The 23,009-nt window shown below is 44.4% G+C and overlaps 1 protein-coding gene across 2 annotated transcripts in view; it reads right to left on the bottom strand.

Moving 5' to 3' along the window:
• Nucleotides 1–19,416, bottom strand: part of FOXK1 (forkhead box K1) — a 47,497-nt gene extending 28,081 nt beyond the window's left edge. For both annotated transcript variants that reach the window (XM_086622006.1, XM_086622007.1), the window contains exon 1: nt 19,031–19,416. In XM_086622006.1, coding sequence (XP_086478132.1) covers nt 19,031–19,416 — 386 coding nt within the window. The remainder of the gene's footprint in view (nt 1–19,030) is intronic.
• Nucleotides 19,417–23,009: the final 3,593 nt, after the last annotated feature.

Raw genomic sequence — 23,009 nt, 5'->3', positions numbered from 1 at the left:
CCTAGCGTTTTTTCCCTAAATAACACTTTGTAAGCAATACCAGCAAGAAACCAGTTATATCATCCACTTGTCTAGTGATGTCTGCATTACAAACGAAAAAGTTAATTGCACTGAGGCTACAGAAAGAATTCTGGACAAACAAAGACAAATACATTTTATTCTTTTGGGTCTAAACACACATTAGAAAAAAAAGCATGCACCTATCACCATGACAGTTTAAGAGTCATTGTAATTCTTTTCTTTACACATCTCTTCAGGCTAGGGACACAGGCAGCATAACCATCAGGTTTTTAAGAGCACTGGCTTCATTTTGGAGGTTACCACAGTCTTAAAGTAATGAGTTTTCAGCATTTGCTACTTCTCTTTCAATTGCTCTACTGACCTGACCAGATTTAACACAGAAATCTTACTAAAGGCCTACCCATAAAGTCCTTTATCCAGCACACATCAGAGAAATATCTGTAACGTGATGGTTGGTAAAATCATTTGTTGCATTCAAGAAGCAATAAGCCAAGGGTCTGCAAGTAAATGGTGAAGCCCAGAATCCATATTTGTTCTTCCTGGAATGAATCAACTCAATCTGAAGACAAGTGAGACAAGTACATTGCCAGACAGCAGCAGGACAAGGAAGTAAACCACAGAGCTCCCTACAAAAACACCCCTGGTGTCATCCACTATTGTTTCATTAGAGGAAAAGCCATAAAAGTCACAGTTAGCATTTTTAACATAACTGAAGGAAAACTAGATCTAGAAAGTACTGAGGCTACCTGCAAATAAAGGAGTACAGTGATCTCCATCAGTGCTGAAAAGACAGAACAACCCATTGAGATGTTCAGTCATTATTCTGTAAGTCACATCATGAGTTTGGACCAGGAGGACTGGTTGCTAACCTCACAGTTACCCGGAGCTCACAAATCACTTGCTTTGCTTGCTGGGTAACACAATTTCATATATACTGCCATGCCTAATGCTACAGATCTACAAAGAAGTACATGTATCAGCTGGGACTGAACTAAAATCATCTGTGTGCATATGTGAGTGAGCACAGGTCTGAAATAATCAGTTGAATTCAAGAGCGAGTGGTCTTCGACTTCATGAACTTTAGTTTTCTTCTGTTGGGAACTTTTTCCAGAAAAAGTATCAGCAATTATTTCCATTGTCCTGTTACATCAGATGCACAAGTAGCTCAACTTCAGTGTACCAGGGTCCCCGGCATTAACCACTTCTTAGGTATCGTTCCTGTACTACAGCCAATGTAAACCTGATTTTACTAAATCACACTGGAACCCCTCATACCTGATCCAGCAGAATTAATATCTACTATCCTACAATTCCAGATTACTGGAAGGATTTTCTGTCCTTCTCCTGAATGCATGAGTTAACTGGAAATCCATGGTCACCTGGACTTGCTGGGATGAGCACCTGGACAACTGGGTAAAATTCTGCAGTTCATGAGGATGGCCCACTGGTTTCTTCTGCCTTAAAAACAGTCAATTATTCCACTCAATCTCATGCAGATTTGTGACACAATCTGTTTCTCTGCTGTAAGAGGCATTTCCTTTACCTCCAACACCATTCCTTCCCTCTAATCATCGCCTATAGTACCACCCAAACAGCTGCACAGCAAGCCAAACCAGGTAGCTGAAATAATAATTCAGTTCTTTTTTTGTTGGAGTAAGTTGTCAGGCAGATCAGATCCCTTATCTTGCCTTCCACATGGCAACACAAGCACCAACACCAACGCAGAGGTGATGGAGGGGACAAATATCAAGGGAAGGAAGGAAAGGAGGAGGTAACAGCAGAAACCTTCCAGATTTACAACAGATTATAAAAAACAGAGCATGTAACCACAGACTCTCAGATTTCGGCATCACATGATCCAAACATTGCCTTCTCCTTTCAGAAAATGAAATCTAATTCATTCATTTTGAGAAAAGCTCTGGTCTTTACGAGGTAAATCACATCAGCCACCATGCTGATGCTCTAAGGCTGGAAATTTTCTAAAGTTCCTGAAACAGAAAAGTCACAATTTTTTGCATTCTGTTTATTTCAAATTCAAAGTCACTCAGCTGCATGCAAGAGGACCAAACAAAGACTGAAAATGTTTTCTGCATTCCAACAAGTGCTTCCCGTGGCCCTGTACCCATGGCAATTCTCCCATAGCAACCAGCAGGTCATGTCTGAAGGAGCAAGAGTGGGTTTGTGGTCGTCTCAGATGGGGTGCGCTGGCTCTGCATGCTGCAAAGTAAGTGCTTTTTAGTACCTTCATGCTTCCAGAGTTGATTCACTCATTGTCCTTGAGAAAAGCAAGCACAATAAGATGGCTGAACAAGGACAATGCTTCAGAAAAAAATTAAAATTGCCATTTCTTTGTCACAGACAGGACCTTTTCCTTATGCTTCTTGCTACTGCTTAGCTGGAACCATACACACAGTAAAGGATTTTTTCCACCTTAATGAGAAGGCACCACAGGTTACACTGGGATTTGCCTAACTCTGCATATTACTATGTTTAAAACGAGGTTTCCAACGCAACAAGACAAGATTTCAGACGGGCAAAGAACATGTGCAGGCAAGTGTATCTATTTAAAACAAATACTACCAGCAGCATCAGGCAAAACCACAACTTATGAATAGCTATGCTTCTTAAAAGCATCAAGTAAATTAGCTGTAATGAATGTTTTTATTGAGCTCAGTTGCACAGGGCTTCCCTTCATGCCATTTCATCAAGGTACAAACACACTGAGAAACACTTCCACACACTGGCAGATTTTCAAATAGGTATTTTTGCAAACTCCTTTGAAGACAGTAATGTTCACAGGAAAGTGTCGGCAAACTCTGGGATTCCTCTCCCTGCCAGCACCATGCACACACAGACATACACAAAAGTTATTTTTGTTTCTTCGGTCCCTCCAGTCTCTGCAGACATCCCACCTCGCTGTGCGATGAACAACAAGGTCTTGGCCACTGCCCATCCCTGGAACAGGCAGCGTGAGTGGAACTGAGCCAAGCAGGTGGCAGAAGAGGAAGATGTAAACACCCCTAGGCTGGTCAGGAAGGCTAAAAAGGAAAAAAGATACCTGAAGCCCAACCCAAAGAACATCAAAATGCTGAAAATGCTGGTCTGGTTCATATATATCTTCTTTAAAACTGCACAGGAGAAGGGAACGCTTTTTTTAAGGCTCCAACAACTAGATGTTGAAAGCAAAACCTTCAGGAGGGTTTGCAATATGATAACCATGCTGTTAAACTTCAGCAATCGTTTCATTCTGCACATCCTCCCTACAGTTTCTTATCTAGCAAGCCTTTTAATTGCTGTCACAGGGCGAACTGATAAATCGAGCAACACCACTGACACAAACAGTGGCAGTTAATTTTTCATTCAGGTGAGAACATTCGATGCTGCTTCACACTGGAGAATTAGTAGTGAAGAATCAAGAGTTGTATTTTTATTTTCACATCCTGTACATCTGTTTCGTAACGTTCTGATTTGAAAATTTGGGAAATTCACATTGTAGACAGGTCTTTTCCAGATTCCACTATCCCCAGCTTTGCAGGATGGGTCTTACAGTAATCCTGCTCAGTCCAATTCCCAAAAAACCCTACCAGAAGTTGTTCCTATCTCCTACAGAAAGCTATAAGAATGCAAAGGGCCAGGAATGTGCAGTTTCAAAAACAACCTTCCTGCAACTTTTCCAGCAGAAACCACCGTAAGCCAGCTAGTAGTGTCTCTACATTCACTTTAATACTTGCAAAAAAAGCTGAAAGATATTCTTGAAATATCATCACTATCACTTCTTATTTACAAACTCAGTGGAACATCGGTCAATCCACACCTGACTACGGATGAATTCACATCTCTATTTAAAAACCAGAAAACTCCAACTATAAACATTTACACTAAAATTAATCCAGCAAAATCCTGACAATTATTTCCAGATGGGTTATAAAAACAAAAGATGATCTCAGAAATCAAGCCTTGGTATAATCAAAAGAATATAATTAACTGGTTTTTACAACAAATACCACCTAAGGCAGATTTTTGGTACTTGGGTCGAACTCTGTTAAAGCCCACCACAAAGACTACCTTGTTAAACACATATGCCAAGACAACATGATAGTCACTTGGTGCCCATCCACTGGGCACAGAGAAACAAAAAGGTGGTGCTGTAATTGTACCTCACTTAGTTTCACATTTCAAAACACTGGAGTCAGCTTCAAAATATGCCATTCACTCCAAACCAGGAGTGCTGGGCACAGGGCTGGCTATCAGAAGACAAATTCCTCTTCCCCTCCCAAGCACTCTTATTCCTTTAAAACCAAGCAGGCTGCAGTTCAGTAGCACGTAGGGCACATTACGTGGAGCACAGCCAGTCTGAAACGTTGCAAGATCTAACAAGTCTGCCAATATGCTGAACATCTGAGCCTAGAAAGTCTTACCCACATTCACCAAAATGAGATGCAATTTTACATCAATATAAATTAGTCTGCAGCATCAGTAACATCTGTCTTTTAACCAATATTGGTTGAGGTTTTTCTTTGTGTAACTTTTTTTTTTTTACAGTCTCCTGATGGTGAATTCTGGCCCTGTTTCTACCACACCGTTACAGACGCTGCTCTGTTCCCCTGTGTAGTCCTTACTACGAACAACTTCATGTTTCTGAGCAAACTGTTAAGATACAGTGAACCTTTTTCTGTGTGTCATATGGTAAGCCACATCTTAACCCAACACCACTCTGCCAGTCAATTCAAGTTTATCTCATTCATCATGCCTCTCAGTGTAACGACAATGGAAAACTTCCCAGTCGTATTCCCAGGGATGTCAACAGCTAGCTACCTGTGGAGAACATTTAGTAAGCTGTCCCTGAAGTCTAAAATAAAGCATAAAGCCGCTGTTTGTTTTGAAATTTGGGAATAGGGAGCTGTTTTAGTGTCAGAATGAGTAGCATGACAGCAAAAACTTGCTGTGAAAGTTTGCCACTGAAGAAGTGGGCTGGCACGAAGTGCAGAAGATGCTTTTATTTAAATGAGGTTGGCTGCCAGCACCAGAAGCTTTCGCTATCAGCACTGCAGATGCCTGATATCATCTGTAACACACAGCAAGCCTGTTATGTTATTTTGTTGTCTGTGTGGTTGCATACATAAAAATAACGATAGTTAAGACACCCTCTATATAACACAACAGTCTGTGTGCCACTGCTGCTCTAATCAGGTATTCTAACCTGTAGAGATCTAGATCCTATCTTAACCATTTCTTCACCAGCCATAAATATTCAATCTCCAGAGAAAAATGTAAATTATGTGCAACATTTGGGGTGTGTGGTGTGTGTATCTCACTTTTGTCATCAAGTCTTGTAACTACAAAAATCCTTTCCATGTTAGGCTGAGCAGTCTTAATTTTTTTAGCATATTGTCAGTATTTAATTTTCATTTTTTTTTCTAAAGCCTGAAAATATATCTGTGTCTTTACAATAAACAAACCAACCCCAACACGCTACATACAGACTTCTTCAAAAGCTAAATATCTATTTAACACTCTGGTTTGTATGTGACCAAGAGGGACTAGGAAACAAATTGGTTTAGCTTCAGAAAAAGAGGTGTGTGGGGTTTTTTTATGAAGTTACCCTCTTTCTAATCCTGGTATTTCTGTATTTTCCATTTGAATATATTTTCCTAAGGAGTCTTCACCTTCCAATTTTCCATTTTGAACCTCCTTGACTTCCATATAACACCATAGTCTTCTAAGGGGTATGTGCCTTTTTTAAAAAGGATCCCTGCTCAAAACTCCTGTAGGTCATAACCCTATTGGCATGTTTCAAAGCCTGATCCCTCTCAGAGGCGTGCAAGCCTCTCCCACCAACAGAGAAACAGTGGTCCCCTGCTCAAGAGCCACGGGATGTTTTCAGAACCCCAAGCTCAAGAGGAAGGGGTGTATCACCTACGTACATTCCCTTGCTTGAGTTTTTACTGTACCACACAAAGGAAAAAAAGACTGTGCTGACAGGTATCAGTCCCTTGCCACCGTGCTTTAGAACAGCAGCCTGACACCACAGCCAATGCACAGACACGTGTACAACTTCCATAACATCACTATCAGCTGGAAGTAGACAGAGATGACCAGCCAGCCACTCCCTCCTCCCAGCCTCCTTTATGTCAATATCTCTTAACCTGGCTGTTTGAGTAATGTTTAACCATAAAACAGTTTTGAACATGCTCCAGAATATAAACAAAGGTGAGTAGGAGAAAAACTGAGAGCCCAGTACCAAGAATCACTCGCCACTTGCTGCTGAACCAGGTAACAGAGAGCAGAGAAACAAGGAACTGCTAAGGAACAGAATACAAGCACCTAGCGTTCATTTAAAACGACCACCATGCAACATTAAAGTATCCAGAATTGTGACCACAGAAGGATTTCAAGGACTGAATGCATCAACATTCTCGGTTCTCTAAAACAAACAACAAAAAAGAAAAATTAAATTGCTTAGAACGCCCACTTAGATGCATAGAAATAAACTACCCTCATTGATCTCATCCCACTGCCATTTACAATGCAGTCATCTCGATTCCCTTCTGTGTTGCTAATCAAGTTAAAATTAACTCCTCTCCTCCTGCTTACTGCACATGCTAGCACCCCAAAAACGAACACAGGGGCAGGATCAATCGTGGCTCTCCACAAGCAACGGCCCACCTTGCTTACGTGGTAAATACGTATTTAGGACCTACGGGTCCTCTCACAGGATTTTAACCATGTTCATCCTGGGGCTGGACAGCTGTTTAGAATGGGCAGCAGAGTAAGTAGCTCTTATAAATCTAGTTCAAATCTGAACACCTTCGAGTCATTAGTGGCCTCTACGGACCTCTAAAACGAACTGCATGAAAGTGGGGATTTCAGTCCTGTTAAGCCATTGTCCATCTTAGAAGAATCAACATCATACTTGTCATTCTTGCTTTGACAGAGCGAGGATGTGTCCTAAGCCAGCGTTTCCACAAAGCCCTGGAGGACTCTTCATCAGCATGGTGGCACTTAGTGAGGTTTGCGGCATATTCGGACGACACAGAAATTCATTTCATATGGTTGCCACTCTGACAACATTGGCAAAAAAATATACATACCATATCCTAGTGTTCAGTTTTAAAGCAGCTCCATTTTAGATCTCAATGTGATGTTTCAGAAGCAAAAAGCCAAATCAAAGTCAAATCCCAACCCTACCAGATAATACCCATTAAACAAAGCTAAAGTACAGATCAAATTGGCAGAACTATGGAGTAGAACAGAAGCTTAAAAGAAAAAAAAAAGCACTCTGTGGAGATAAATATTCTTCAAGTGTGTGCCTGACAGCAGCCAAGGTTTTATGCTATTAAAAAAAAAATACAATACACACCACAGTGACAAACAAGGTTATTCCATCCAGCCCCATGCTAACTCACTGTCCCACTAAGTTAATTCAAGCACACAATGAAAGGAAACTTGTATGAAACTAAGCAGGACGATACTTATGTCTGTATTCTGCTGTCACCACCCTTGTCCTACACCTGTCTCTCATGAGGCAGTGGCAAACTCTCCACTGTAAGACGGAAATGGCAGACACTGCCTATGGTCTTGGATCAGGAGAATACCTCTGAGCAGAACTTATGAGTGATGCATCTCACCTTCCTGTAGGACTTCTCACACCCCACTCTCCCCAGTCCTCGGGGAGTACTGCCAAGCCACAGCTCTCAGCCCCAAGGACGACACGCAGCCCCTCGCTGCTTCTGGACCCCTGGACCACGGCTACTCTGGCAGCACCGGGCAGTGAGTAGTAGTCAGTCTGCCATTCAGTTTGTTTCCTAGAGATGTCACAGAAATGGCAAATACTAGCTCTGTAACAGACATTTGCCCACAGTGTTTCTGTGCCAGAAAAGGCTGCCTAGTCCCTATTCAGGACATGCTGAGTTTTTTCCTCCCCTCCAAGACAAACCGTAAGATAAAAGCCTAAGTCTGGCTTCCATTCCACCACAGCAGAGACCACGAGTGACTCAGCAGAGCATGGCCACCACCAGCATCTCTCACTCCTTCCCTACTTCTGCGAAATTAGAGAGCCCTTCTGAGGTGTTCCAAGCCTCTGCTGCTCACACTCATTTTGGTTAAAACGAAAAAGGTCAGTATTAACTATTTTCCTTCTTTGCTTGTCTTGGCAGAACACTCTACTAAGTGTGTTTCTCCCTCAATCATAAACCACAATTAACACCTACCTCAGTGCCAAAAAAAGCCCCACCTGCACCCACACTCTGGGGAACTTCCCTATAACAGCTTCTACCAAGAGTTCTGTTTTCAATAAGAAATTAAGCAGTACACTGAGAATTAAATATGTAGTGACAGCACGGAACCAACTGCAGTGTCACAGTTGGCCTCTACAAGTAGCACTGGTTATTCATCCCCACACCTAACTCAACACCAAGCATTTTAAAACTTTGCTCAACTGTCAGGGAATTTCCAGCTTGCCACAGATCCTGCCCCTTTCTCCACAGAAATCTGGCCACTGCTGCCACAGGCAACATGCAAATTCGATTCTACCCCTATTTTCAAGACTTTTCCTTTATTACTACAAGTATCCAGATCCTTGGGAAATTTTTAAACCTTGGAGAAGGAGAAACTAACCACTGGAAAAGATCAGTTCATAAAATCTCCTAATAACCATCAGAGAGAGTCACTTGTTTCAGCATCTTTGTTGGATACACTAGAGCAGTTTAATTCTCATGTAAGTCTCATTTGCAATGCCATCAACTTTCTTCTAATGGGCCATTCATCACTGTAGGGTTTACTTTCAAGGAGTCAGCCCAATTCCTTGAAAGGTCTCAAGTCATCTAGAAGACTTATCCTTCCAAAGCTAGGGAACTACCTACAAACACATTAACAAAGGCTGTGCAAAACAAAATAACCCCAGTAAAGCTCAGGAAAAGATACCAATTCCCACATACATATGCCAGAAAAAGCTTGCAGGTGGGATGTTACTAACCCCTGAATTCAGTCAGGCTCTCTAAGAGGGCTCTAACATGCAGAGCATGACTATGATGTATTTTCCTTTGAGGCTGGTTCAGTTCATTTAGAAAGTGATTTGAAAGCGCTAATGTACTATTTATGTACATTATAAAAAACGATCCATATGGAGTCAGACTTTGCAAAATGTTCACTCAAGTCCGTTCCACTCCCTCTGAAGACATTTCACAATCCATTCAATACCCTGTAGAGGAAGCCAGGATTACTGTTTTAAAAGCAGCTTTGAGGGTAATTTGAATGTTTTAAAAGCTGACATCTTCCGGACTCACAGCCAAATAAACATCTGGGGCAACACAGAACACCTCACACAAATGTCTGCAAAGTGACATCCACCTGCAGCCTCCAGAAAACTGACACTGAAAACAAAGGTTAGAAGAGAATTCTAGGCACAACCGTCTTTCCTACTAAAGAAGAGGGAAAAAAAAAAAATTTCCTGTGATTTGGGAGAAGATGTACTGGACCAGCTTGTGAAAGGTCACCTAGCAGGACACAGCTAAGATGGCAAACAATGTAAAACAGTCCCAAGATTAAGGTATTTTAAATCCTTATGACTTATGACTGTGCTGAGGGGTTTCTTCCTTGAAAGGAGTTATCAACTACAGTGACAATGATTCTTGCAAAAAGTGACAGCACATATGTAAGTTGCTGCCACAGTGGTTTCATTATTTTTAAATCACGAAATTTTGGAGAGTTAACTCATCATATTACTGGCATATTCTAATGCTTCCCTTCCTTTGCTTCAGTATAATACACAGAACTAGGGAAATGTTTTACTTTAAGAGATGTATCTTACCTGGAAGCTTCATACACACTTCATAGGTTGCAATATCAGCTTTTTGGGGAACAGGATTCTAGCCCTTCACTGCTACAGGTTTTTTTAATAAAAACTCTTTTACTTGCAATGCTATTTGGTGGAGCACAAAGCAGAGTGAAATTAAGAAGAAACTGTGATCCACTTGGACAAGAGGATGCACCCACTTGTCATCAAGAGACCTCAGATTCAGAATTACTGTCCATCAGAACGTTTCCCAAGTTCATCCTGTGGCTCTGCTTGCAGTGAAGTGCTGATCTGGGACACTCAATTGGAAACAGGTCACATGCAAGTCTAAACTACTTGATTGAGCCTACTTCTAACAGCTGGTTTGCATATGCCTTGTTTACACAAAATAAAAAAAACATGCTAGCAACTTTTATTGAATCACTACAAATTAAGAATTCTCTCCTAAAAATTCTTATGTCTGAAGAAAGCTTCAGTGCCTGTCTTAATATCCCATAAAGTCAAAGACATCAGCAGCAAAGCATGTGCCAGCCTTTGACTTCCTTTGCAGGTCTTCCCAGTGCTAAAACAGTTTCATTACGGCTTGTCTCGTTAGACAGCATCTGAGGGAGCCATGGTAGAAGAGAGAGAGTAATTATACAGCTGAATGGACAAGACGGGAGGCAAAGCCACCCAATTGCCAGGCTTGTTGACAGTCAACATCCCTTTACGCACGGTGGGCAGGCGGCCAATCCAAGGAACACCACGTTACAAAAGCCATGAAACAAACAAAAGAAAACGATCAATAAATAAATAGCAGTTGGCACATCTCCCACACCAAGAGTCTACCCTTACTAGTTTGGGCTACACCTCAGACTGAGTATAAAAAGCAAAACCATTTTGGTCTACCCATCAGGGGAAAACAAAATTTGCTTTCTGTGTCTAGTCCTTTTCTCCTCCCACACAATCAGGATTTTGAGTGTTTAAGAGTCCATAGTTCTCATGCCCTCAAGAGAGGAAAGGCCTTAAGTTGCTCAAGAACAATTCCTTTAGCAAGTGCACAAACTGGCTCTGCAGGGAGTCCAGTCCTGCTTAGTCAAAATGTTGGTGGCTTCCGTATGTGGCCTTAAGGGAGACAGAAGATTAAAAGTTTGCGTGGGAAGACTTCCCAAGATTCTCTTTAACGTGGCACGAAGTAGAAGAAAGGGGTATGGCTATAACGTTATATTACAGAGAGAAGAGAAGGTGCTTAGACCACCTCTGCAAGGTTTTTTGTCTCCTCATTCTGTTCCAAAAGATGGAGTGGATTATACTTGAACATGAAAAAAGTCTCTTATGCTAAAAGATTCTTGACACAGGATAAGTAGTATCAACATGCTTAAAAGTCCTCTTCCACTTACTCTCCTATCCTACTCACACAGTGTACATTAACAGAACCAGACAAAGACTGTCCATCTTTGCTCCCTCAGCTAAGGCAGAGCTCCCAATTAATTTCCACCTTATTTTTCCCAAACTGTCAAGATGTATCAGATATGTAATTTTCATATTGTTTGAGGACATTTCAAGGAGGGAGGAAAATCACCAAAGTAAATTGCACACACACAACAAACGACAGCCCAAGAAATGAAACTCACTTTTAAATCACTAAAAATAGATTGGGTAGGGAGGAAAGGGACTATCAATCAAACCTTACTTAGAGATGCTGAATATTCAAAGAACACGCTTCTAATAGAGTGCTCTCTCAAGGCTGCTTGAAATTTTTATGATAAAAAATGCATGCGGACATGAAAAAAGGAACAGTAGGATAATGAGGAGCAAAATACACAAGACAGAAGTGGATACAGAGTATTAATTAGGCCATTAAGATCCTTAAATGTTTTACTGTCCAATAAAATATGTATTTAATAAAATTAAGTACCATGCAGAAGGAATGCAGACATGCATTTTACCGAGCTGTTCTGAAGAAACTGAAGATGTGAATTACTGGCAAAACACATTTGTGGACAAGGGTGCACAGGTATTAGTAAAATCTGTATTATGAAAACAAGGAACGTACGATTGTATAGAAATTTTCACTCACATTTACCTAAGTGAGAGATTCATCTGCTCTATAAGCATCTTGTCAACCTGCTTTCATAAAGAGTCTGCAGTCAACTGGAATAGGGACACTTATACATACTTGAAAAAACTATTCAGTGATTAATACTGAATTATTGACTGAAGTGAATGCATTAAGACCACACAATAATTTGTACTCACAATTAGTCGATTAACCAAGTCTGGAAGTACATTAAGATGTCTCTTCATAGCCCACATTCAGGAGACAAAAGACTGCTTCGACTTTTTTTGTCTTACAGATTTGTCAAAAAAAAAAATCACCACAAAACAACACCTAGACCTCTGGCTCCCTGTGTTTCCTGGTATCAATCTTGCAGTTTGTTATGTCAGGGCCCACCAACCACTTCAGATGCATAAACCGACATTTAAAAGCTACTTGAAGTTCACCAGTTGGAAAGCACTGCACAAGGCTCAGTGGACTTCGTAGGCATTTGCTGCCTGTCCTAGACACATGCAACTGTAAGACAGCAAAGACTTTAACCACCCAATACACTATGGACTATGCTCTACAGCACATGTAGCTCTCATACTTTTCTTTCTTTAAAGTAGTAATCCTGAAGTGGATATTCTAGCGCTGAGTCTGCAGCTTCCTAGATGCATGGGGACTGAACCAGAGACACGTAAAATAAAGCCAGTGTTAGGTATGGCTACATGTGAGAGAGGCTACTGTGAAAAAGGAGAGGAAAGAATCTGTACTAGAAGCAAACAAGATAATTCCTCTCCTTTTTCATTAACATGGCCAGCTCAACAGCATATGATTTTTCTTTTTTAAACCACGTTTCCACTTGGATGGGGAAGGGAAAGCTGGCTCACCCACATCTAACAAGCAGTAAGGCGAAACTTGGTGTGTTAAGCATTTCTGGTTGCGGTGCCCCTTGGCTCTGACTGCAGAACACCCAGACACTGCCTGCTCAGACACTCATTAGAGCTCAAAGGAGCTCAAAGTAAATTAGCACATGTCAGAAGAATTGATACAGAGCTAAGTGCTAGCAGAGAACCATCCCCAGTTAGATAGCCAGCTGGAGGAAACTGTCAAATCTCAAACAGTGGCTTAACAAGCACCTAACTGGCCTGTGTCCCCTTCGTTATCCCACAGTACTGAGTGCAACCCCCCCGCAAAGCGCAGCTGAACACGCACTCTGGGATTGCTGCAAAAACTTTGGTCAATAGCAGACTAATTACTACACATGGGCCAGTAATAAGGCTTTACTTGCATGGCATAAGTAGCAAATTCAAGTAGTTTCCTGTTCTTTACCAACATCCTGTTGCCACATCTACTCCTCCAGGAAACTGCAACACCGAGCAAGAGAATTTGGCATCCCGCAGAAGAGCTCTGATGCCAAATGGCTATCGGAGCAGTTACTAGGAGCTTGCTTACAAAGAAAACAATCACGTTAATCTGGTTGTCATTTATGCATTCAGTTATTGGGTGCAACACCGTGTGTTCCATTTAAGGATGGGGAAGCAGAAAAGCATTATTTTGATTTGTTACCAGAAGTCAAAACAGATACTCTGCAGTGAGGATGCTCACACAGCTGGCACCAAAACAACTAAGATATGAATTACCACAGATTTCATCATTTTTATTCCTGTTTTTTTGTAAAAGCAAAGACTTTCATGCTCATTCATCCTCTAGATTTACAGAAAAACACAACAGTACCAACTGGAAGAACCCCAGAGTCAGCTAAGCATGCATGTCATGATTGAGAGTTTGTTAACACAAAGAAGTTGCACCAGCACAACTTGAATCTACAGTTAAGCGTTTACAGCTGAGACTCTGCACAAGAATGTACAAGACAAGTGTGACATGTTCTGGTTAGATTAATCTTTTCATAATCTACACATCAGCTAAACTGAACCAAGCTTGATTTAAAAGAATACATAAAAGAATATACACTGAGCTTTGCATAGTATTAGTTTATATTCACAACCTGACTTAGAGCACAGCTATTTTTGACTCAACAAATCGAGCAGTAGTTTCATACAAGAGAAACTTTCCCTTAAACGTTTTAATACAACTCATGATAAATTGAGCTGCTTAGCCAAAAATTACTTAACATAAATTCCATAATTAAGATCAAGTAATCCTTTATCACCATCTCACTGTGCAACAAAAAACCTGTTTTCAAAGATAGTCTCTGAAATCAAACAAGAGCATGAAAAATGTGAGACGAAGCACTAAGCAAATCTTTAAAGAGTTTCTAGCCAGAGTAAAACCGCCATCCACAAGTCGTAGCAAAGCAAAGCAAGCTATGCATTTCAAACAAAGAACGAAAAAAAATCATTGCAAATGCAGATGATGCAATATTTAAGAAGTAAAACTACACGAGAAGTTATCACAGTCAACATCCACACGCAGCGTTTCAGAAACAACTAGTTCTGTAGTCGTGGTTATGTGGTCAAAGCGTTTCCTTAGTGGTGCACACAGAGCTTGCAGTTCCCCCCGAGATGGAAGGGCACCCGCACTCACACACGCCGTGATGGCATCGTCCTAACCACAAGAATGGAGGCCGAGTGGTTAGTGAGGTCATCAAAACACTGCGAGACATTGCGTATAACTCTGTTTTTATAGATTATGTAAATCTTTTAAACTCTAATTAGTACCTGGAGTTACTGGCTAACGGACTGTACAACCTCCATTAGAAAGGGAAATGAAAAGATTGTTGGATCTAGCTCTCAGTTTTCTGCTTGGTTCCTAAACCCAATTGCAGAGACAGCCCCACTACTCAAATTCCAAAGTGAACTTGTGTAATCACCACACAGAAAGATTAATGCATGCATAAAATTTTGTGGGATCGGCACCTTGATATGTGCTCAGAGCACTGGACCGTTTATTTTTTGTCAAGTTTATTAAGTACCTAGGAAAATCTCATTATAAAAAAATCAGCAGGCTCTTAATAAAACTTCATGTGCACAGTAAGTTTTCAATTTATAACAGGGCTTATATACAAATGATTATTTATAATTTTTTAACTCCACATTTTAATTTAATTTCATATATCCATACATTCACTTCCCTTACATTTTACACTCAAACTAAAAACTCCTTCACCGATTTCTTCCATTTCCTAAATGCTAAAAGAACTACAGGTTTAAAAACTTATTTTTACGCTCAGAAATCTTGTACTGAAAGTATACATTTACACTGGAAAACACAAACTTCAGGCTCCATTAATAGCACTACTGCAAAGATACAAAACGGTCACAGAAGCAATAAGCAAATATCCCATGAAATATTCACAGACAAGCACCATTTTCCAATCTATTGAGCTCGCAATTCAGAAAGTTTGAGTGCTATTATCCATTATTACCCACAGCTGCTTAAAATTCAAGTTAGCAAGCTTAACTTTCGACTGTTTCAGTTCCTTTGGTTCCAGGAGGGGTGGGATAAAAATAAACACTTATTTTAGTTACTGGAAGTCTCTAACTTGTTCCTGTCACTTCTTTTAAAAATCGAGCCCATCTTGAAGATAACAAAGAAAATTTTAATAATTCAGCATTAACCTGATTACATGGTAAATTTGAAAAAAATCACCATCTTCAGCAGGAAAAGTACTCCAGCTACTGGTTCCTGCTGTATCTTACATTTTTGCTTGTATCAATAGCTTTAAAAGTCTAGTGCATATCCTACTCATAGCCTTGACTTTTTCTCTTTTTTACAGAAAAAATATCCCGATATTTATCCACAGATTTCCAGCACAAATAAAAAAGAGTTTCTAGCAACCCTTAATTTTATTTCAAGCACTTATTTTTGATGTAAGTACTTCCGTAATTTCATCTTGATTTATATTTGTAACACCTGCTGTAGTGTGGCACTCAAGTTAATTAAATAGATTAAGGGGCCTTCGGCTGTACTGCAGGCCCTTCACTTCCACTCGTTTTGTTTCTAACTGTCATTAACCTCTAGGAAATGCCCTCCTTGTTGGTCATTATTGTTTAATTATACTTCGTAGTTATGTTGTCACATCTATGAAATATAATCTTCTGTAACAACACAGCTGTGAAATATGAGGCTCCCACCCGGCAGTGAAATTATGGTTACAGCAGATTACACATACACACAAAGTCAATGACTTTTCAAAGGCCCTTGATTTTGAACAGGTCTATTGTGTTAGGAGGTACATCCAGCCTTCAAGGAATGTCTCTCAAACTCTACCTTTTCTTCCCTTCCCTATCCCTCCTGACAAAATCTTCTGTAGATTTTTGGAGTAACTACTTCTAAACTGAGAAGAGGGCTTGTAACAGTGAAGTTTTATCCCCAAAAAGTGAAGTGAGAAGAAACCTCAGAAATATAATCTATGAGTCCAGGATTTGTTTTTTTAATAGACAGCGTGAATTACATCTGAAAGACACATTTTTTCCTGGAACCTTCTGCTTCCATTCATGATCTCATGATACACAAGCATCTACTTTGCTTGTAATATAACAGCAGCAGTGACTGCACTGCTCCAGAAGAAACAGGACTTCGCCTATTTCTGCTATCCTTTACAGGTGGAGGGAAAAAATTAAGAAAGGGAACAACTATTCAAACAGCTGGTTCTTAAGAAGATTACCAGCAAGAGTTCTCCACATCACTAGGACCTCCCATCTAAATAACTGAATGAAATAGCCACTAATTCCTGAAATTTAACATAAACTGTACATTCTGCTGGTATACGTAGAAGGTGTGGCTCTATGAAACAGAACAGTAGTGTTAACATAAAATAACATTCATTAAAAATTACAGTTTGTACTGTAAAGCCTGTGTACTAAGACGTATCTCCAACTTTGTCCTATTTTTGACAATATTAGTTGGCAAGCAGTAAGCATACGGGTCTCTCTACAGAAAAGAAATGGCACCAACTGGCACGTTGTTTTGTTTACTGGAGAGGGGTAGGGGAGGTGTGAGTGTATGTATGTGTGCATGTGTGTGGAATGACTGGGAGGGGACTGTCTGATTTTTCAAGAGTGGAGAGGAAAGCGGACAGGAGAACAGCTTAAAGCCTCAGTCAAGACTGTGTATACCCAGTTTCAGCAAGATTTTTTTTTTTTTTTTTCCCCTGTTCTGGGTTACAAACCCTTGACTGGCCAGTGGAAGGCAAGGAGTTGTTTACCTGTTCAAAGCAAGGGGGCAAATTCCTTTAGATTGATGCAAAACATTTCCCTACTCTAGAAGTCAGAAAGGGAGGAGCATCAAGTTTATTTATGTAGCTCAAACAGCAGCCAAGCAAAGAGGATGCCTTATTGTGCAGAGTTCATAACTGTACAACTCCTCCCTTTACAGAGATGAAGGGGGAAAATTGCCATTCCCACTCCAGGAGTCAGGAGCAAACGGAAAGGGAAGAGAAATAAGCAACCAAGTCGCTGCTTGAGAGAGTTTTTGAGCACAACGCTTATGATTAACCAAGCGAAGAAACAGAATGACAGGGAGGAGGGAGCTCGCACAGATAAACCCAGAGCCAGAGGGAGCGACAACAGAAATGCCCTGGGCTTCGGGTGGTCTTGTTTTACAAAGCACGATTAATTAAATAGACACTGAAGGATATCTCTTTTAGAAAATGAGACACGTTACGTTACAAACCAAAACGCCTCAGAGAGAAAGCAGCTAGGGAGTTATAACTAAATTACTAAGTACAAAACGAAGCAGCCTGCAGAGGAAATGAGTAATTAAAAAACCCTCCCCTGAGCAACAGGCTGGCGAAAGCGGGATAACTCCAGGACCCTGGTGCTGGAGGTAAATGGTACCAGAGCCAAAAACTGTCAGATGAAAACAGATGTTTTATACAAACAAGAAAAAGCCAAATGGAACATCGTAAAAACCCAGTCTCCTGCCTTTACAGTATGTTTTCACTCAGAGATGGCATTAGGCACAGTCTGCCTGGTACAACCTAAAGGGATGTACACAGGAATTACATCACCTACCACTTCCACGCTGCTGCCCCTGGGGTGAAACACTGCAGTCGTTGGACAGTGCTCAGCAACCATAAACAATGTTTTCAGAGGAAGAAATAGATTAACGTCAACCTCATTCTTCTTTCTACAAGAGAGTTTATCTAAGACACTGCACAGACAACCATCTCCCTGCTAGCACAGGAAACACTTCTGCAGGCCTCGTTTTCCTCAAGGAAGCAAAGACACCTTGGGCACCTCGTTGCCAGGGGTCCTGGCGAGCAACATCACCCCTGGCCTGCTCCCTCTTTTTTTCCTGTCGCCCCAGAGAGACACTGGGAACAACACCTAACTCGCCAACCCTAAAACAAGCACTCTGGCGAAGTGGTTTTCCAACTTTTTCCACTAGACCTTTTCCAGGGAAGACAAGCCCTGGGTGTTACAAGCTTTAGCCCACTGACAAGACCTCTTCTTCTCTCATTTACCCTTTAAGAGCCACCTAGTGGAACGCGAGCCTGTTGGCAGGCAGGCATGGAGGATGATGACCACGGGGGACAGCCCGCTGGAGAAGCATCCTGTGGCTAGAGGCTTTCGCTTTTTCCGTGGATGTGGTTCCCTCAGAGGGAGCAGCCCCAGCCCTGGTGAACATCACCCCCTTTCTCAGCCACAGACGGCAGCAAGGCCAGGAACGTGAGGACATCCCTCCCTGATGTTGAGGTGGATCCACTGGCTGGTCTTCCGGCAGACATCCCCCACCACCACCTCGGGCCCTCCGTCAGGTGAGGGTCCCTCACCCGCCGTGACCAACTGCCAAGTGAGGGGCTCCTCACCATCCCCTCAGGGTCTCCGTGGTCTGGGGAAAGCCTGAAGGCCACTTTCTTCAGAGGCAGCCCCTCACTGTCCCCTCAGGCCCTGTGCGGGCAGAGGGCGATCCCTCACCGTCCCCTTCATCAGCGGTGGCCCCTCACCATCACCTCAGCCTCTTCTCCCGGCAGTCCCACATTCCCTTCATGAGGCAGAGGCACTGTCTCCTCCATGAGGCCAAGGGACCCCTCACCGTCCCCTTCCTCGGAGGGAGCCCCGCTCCACCCAGACCCACGGCGGTGTCCCTCTCCGGCCCCTCAGGCCCTCCCCAGGTGCCTCCCCACGGGCTCTCCCTCCGGAGCGGGCGCAGCTCCGCGGGCCCCCGCCGCCTCCCTGCGGTGCCGCCGCCCCCGCGCCCCCGGCCCGGCCCGCGTCGGCGGCACTCACTGCGGCGGGAGCAGCAGGGCCGGGCCGCCGCGGCGCTGGAAGGCGCCGTCCACGAAGACACCGTTCTTGCCGAGGCAGCGCAGGTAGAAGTGCGGCTCCTGGAAGGTGAGCTGCAGGTGCCGCCGGGAGATGAAGCTGGAGTGCCCCATGTTGACGTCCACCGAGCCCTGCGAGGAGTTGCGGCCTATGGTGACGGCCGGCTGCCGCATGAGGAACTCGAACTCGCGGCCCTGCAGCCGCGCCAGCACCGGGCCGGCGGAGGCAGCGGCGGGCGGCGCGGCCGGGGGCGGCGGCCCGGGAGGGGGCGCCGCGGCGGGGCTGCAGGGCGCCGAGCGCAGCGCCAGCAGAGCCCGCGCCCCGCTGCTGTCCTCCCCGACTTCGGCCATGTTCCCAGGCAGGGAGCGAGCCAGCGTGCCGGCCTCCGGGGCGGAGCCGGCGGGGCGGGGAGCGGGGAAGCGGGGCGGGGCGGCAGCCGAGCCCGCTGCCGCCACCGCCCGCCTCTCCTCCCCGGCGGCACCGCCAGGCCCGGCCGCTCCGCCGCGGTTTATGGCGCGGGGCGGGCGCTGGCAGCGGGGGCGCGGCGCCGCCTGCAGGCGCGGGCGGGCGGGCTGTGAGGGCGCGGGGCGGCGGCCCCGTTCCCCGGGCGGTGCTGACGGAGAGACCCCGTCTGAGGGGACCCCGCCACCTCGGCCCTGGACCGGCAGGAAAACCGCTCTCTGTCGCCTCAGAAACTGCCCCCGCTGCGCTGCAGAGGTGCCCCCACCCCGAACCCGCCCTTTCTCGGGGCATCGCCCGTGTTCCGGCGGAGCCGTCCCGGGCTTCCGAACCGAATAACGCCGGATGAGACGGCGGCTTTGGGCCTCTTCATGTCACGACACCACCCACCCCCCGCAGCGTTAGGCAGGGAGCTAATCGCAACGTGATTGTAATAACCCTGGGCTGCTTGCAAAGGCGTGCCGGGGGGGAATTCATCTCAGATGCACGAAGGTGTGAATTAAAAACACCTATTAAGCATATTAACACTTTTATACTAATATAGTTTTTATAAATCTGTACTCATGTATACGTACTCATGTAGTTTTTCATTATAAGGAAGTGTGCGTAGGTTGCTTAGCTTGCATGACGTTATTTCTTACTTCAAATTATATTTTTTTCACGAGAGTTATTTATATTATTAGTTACTTATATGAATGATAATGGTCATGTACTTTGCAACGATGGCGTGTTTGTGGTTCCTGTATACTCTCTGCTGGCTAGATTATCCAGATTAAACAGGTAAAACTTTTCAGTATAGGTGATACTTTGTGAAATCCCTAATTGTTAAGTAACCAGAAAATATAATGAATTTGAAAATCTTGGGAAAGGGAGCAGTTGAAATTGCTTATTGCTTCGGCTCGTGTGGGGAATGCGGCAGCTCGTAGTGAGGCTGCTCAACAGCTTAGAGGAGATGGGGGAAAAAAAAAAAATCCCATAACCGGTCAAAAGTGCAGAGCAAATTTCAGCTCTGAAGACTGTAATTAAACGAGCTGGAATCGGTCCAGGACCACGAGGTTAACATCCAAGTTCCTGGAACATCTTCCCTGAGATGTTTAATGACTGCTGAGCAGTCGAGACCTGAGTTAGACATCTCACCTGAGACATCATCTTCAGTAAGAGTGCTCTTTGCCACCACAGTTCAATACCAACCGAGAGGAAGAAAGAAAAATACCATCTAACAAAACACCGATATCGCTTCCTACGCAGCGAGGCTCAGCCAAGCTGGGCCCAGCAGAAGGTTGCAGTCCCCAGGGCAGGAGAAAGAGGAAAGGCATCCCTGGAGGGGGCATGGGAAAGAGGGAGGTGGACACAAGACGTGGCCGCTTCGGAGGCCTGGAATTAAATTACAGCTGAAATAGTGCACTGGAACGGCAAGGAACAAGTAAGCGAGGTTACAGCACGCAGCAGCAGGATAACCTGGGCCCCGGTGGGGAGCTGCTCTGCCCACACTCGTCTGCCTGAGCTCCTCTCCAGCCCCAAATCGCTCAGCGTCAGCAAACGCTCATGGCCAGAACGTAAAATGTGGCCATCTGGTAGGTGAGAGCCGGAGTCACACGCTGCCTGATGTGAGAGCTGGCTCATGCCTTTTGCCTGTTCACACTGGGATAAGAGTGCGGTTAAGTGTGCTTAAAAAGGCACCCAAGCTGGTAGGCAGGTGTGTGGGAGCAGTTGAGGGGAGACTTCGTATCACAGCAGTGTCTGACCTGTCAAAAAAAAAAAGAGGGCAGCTCCGAAGAGATTTTAGTCCATGTCTAAGGCTTTTTCTAAACCCCAAAATCTGTCATTTGACCAGAAGGGCCCCAAAAGGCTCAGAATTAGGGTGAGGCTGTTACCAGACGTTGTTGGTAAATGTTTCCACGGCTGCATGGGAAAACGTGTTGTGGGCAGGCCGGCTGGCAAGGCAGGAGCCAACTGCCCGGCATGGGCAGGAGCAGGGCGGTGGTTCTAAATAGAGGAGTTGCAGGAAGCCCTGTGGCCCCGTCTGATGTGGGGCCAAGAGGCGTGTCGCTGCCAGGGCTGGGTCCCATTACTTCTCCCACATTGGATACAGGCTATGGATTTCTGCAGCTCCAGTCAGGGAATAACCCCAGGGCTGGCACGTGAGGCTGGCTGCAAAGATCCTCGCGCTGCTCAGAGGCTTCCCGAGCACTCGGAGCAGACCCGGTGCAGCCTCTCTGCTCCAGGACTGCGAAGCTGGGGATGCCAATGGGCACATCCACTCATGTCACGGTCACTCTGCAGTCACCAAGACACTCTCGTCGCACCAATCGGTGAAGATTCTTTTTCTAACAAGTCTTTTTCTTTCTGCCTAGACATTTCTTGAGTGGAATTTGCTGCTTAAGCCAGCACCACTGCCAAGATAAATCCCAGCCTCATGCAAAATGCGATCAAGCGGTGTGCAGAAACAGGATTCCTCTGAGCTGCTCAAAGGGTTGTGCTCAGCATCGTGTCTCACCAGCCTGTCTGCCTGCGGCATCCGTTCCCTAAGCTCCTGGCGCTGTGAGGAACAGAGGGCTCTGCTCGGCAGCCTCCAACACTCTGCTCGGCTCTAATCCACCCGCAACAGCGTCAGACCGAGAGTCCTTCAGAGAAGGAAACGCTTTGTGCTCCTCCAGTCAACTAATCCTGTTTAAAGTCAAGCCGGCTGCCCCAGCGTAAATGCCTCATGTAAATGCACTCAAAATTGTTTGAATTAAGTTAATCTCATCCCGTATGGCTGGATTGACTTTAAAGTGGTTCATTTTCCTCAGCAGGGTTTTAGACGGATATGTCTGCAGGTGTGGCCAAACCTCCTGACTCTACAAGTTGCCTGCCAAAATATTCAGATGTCCAGGAGCTGCCAGCCTGGTACCGCGAGCTGTGGGGAGCCGAGGTAGGGGGCAGCCCTGGCGGGAGATGGGGCTGGGGAGGGGAGATGGCACAGTCCTTGTGACATGTAGTGCAACGCTTGGGTGCTGGAATGGCACCTTGGCCATCCTTGGCCAGCTATGGGCTTGCTCCAGCCAGGACAGTGCTCAGGCACCAGCATGGTGCGATGCTGAGACCCTGTGCAAGCATGACTGCATGTGCATATACAGAAATAATCCCTCCTGGCACTTTGTAGAGACACCTTGAGCCGTTTCGAGATGCTGCCCTGCTCCGCCACGTCTGTGCACTAGAGGAACGTGAACTGGGAGGAGAAATTAAATGTTCAAACAAAGCAGCTGGGAAGGGGCCAGCGAGAGAAGAAAGTAGCTGGGATAGAGTTGGCGTTACTCAGAGAGCGGTGCAAAACCCGACTGCCCTTTGTCAAATATTTGTCTGGCAGTGTGGCATCGCTGACTCTCTCAACACAGCGATATACGGCAGGAATCTGTTTTGTGCTATCAGTTGTGGGCAAGTGAATGTAATGGGTTGTTATGGCCACCCAGATACCACCACATTGGGCAAACACAAATCTGGC

This window comes from Tauraco erythrolophus, chromosome 17 (genome assembly GCF_009769465.1).
Source record: "Tauraco erythrolophus isolate bTauEry1 chromosome 17, bTauEry1.pri, whole genome shotgun sequence".
Classification (NCBI taxonomy): Eukaryota; Metazoa; Chordata; class Aves; order Musophagiformes; family Musophagidae; genus Tauraco; species Tauraco erythrolophus.
The sequence above is the reverse complement of the archived record's forward strand: the minus strand, read 5'-3'. Positions and strand labels throughout refer to the sequence as shown.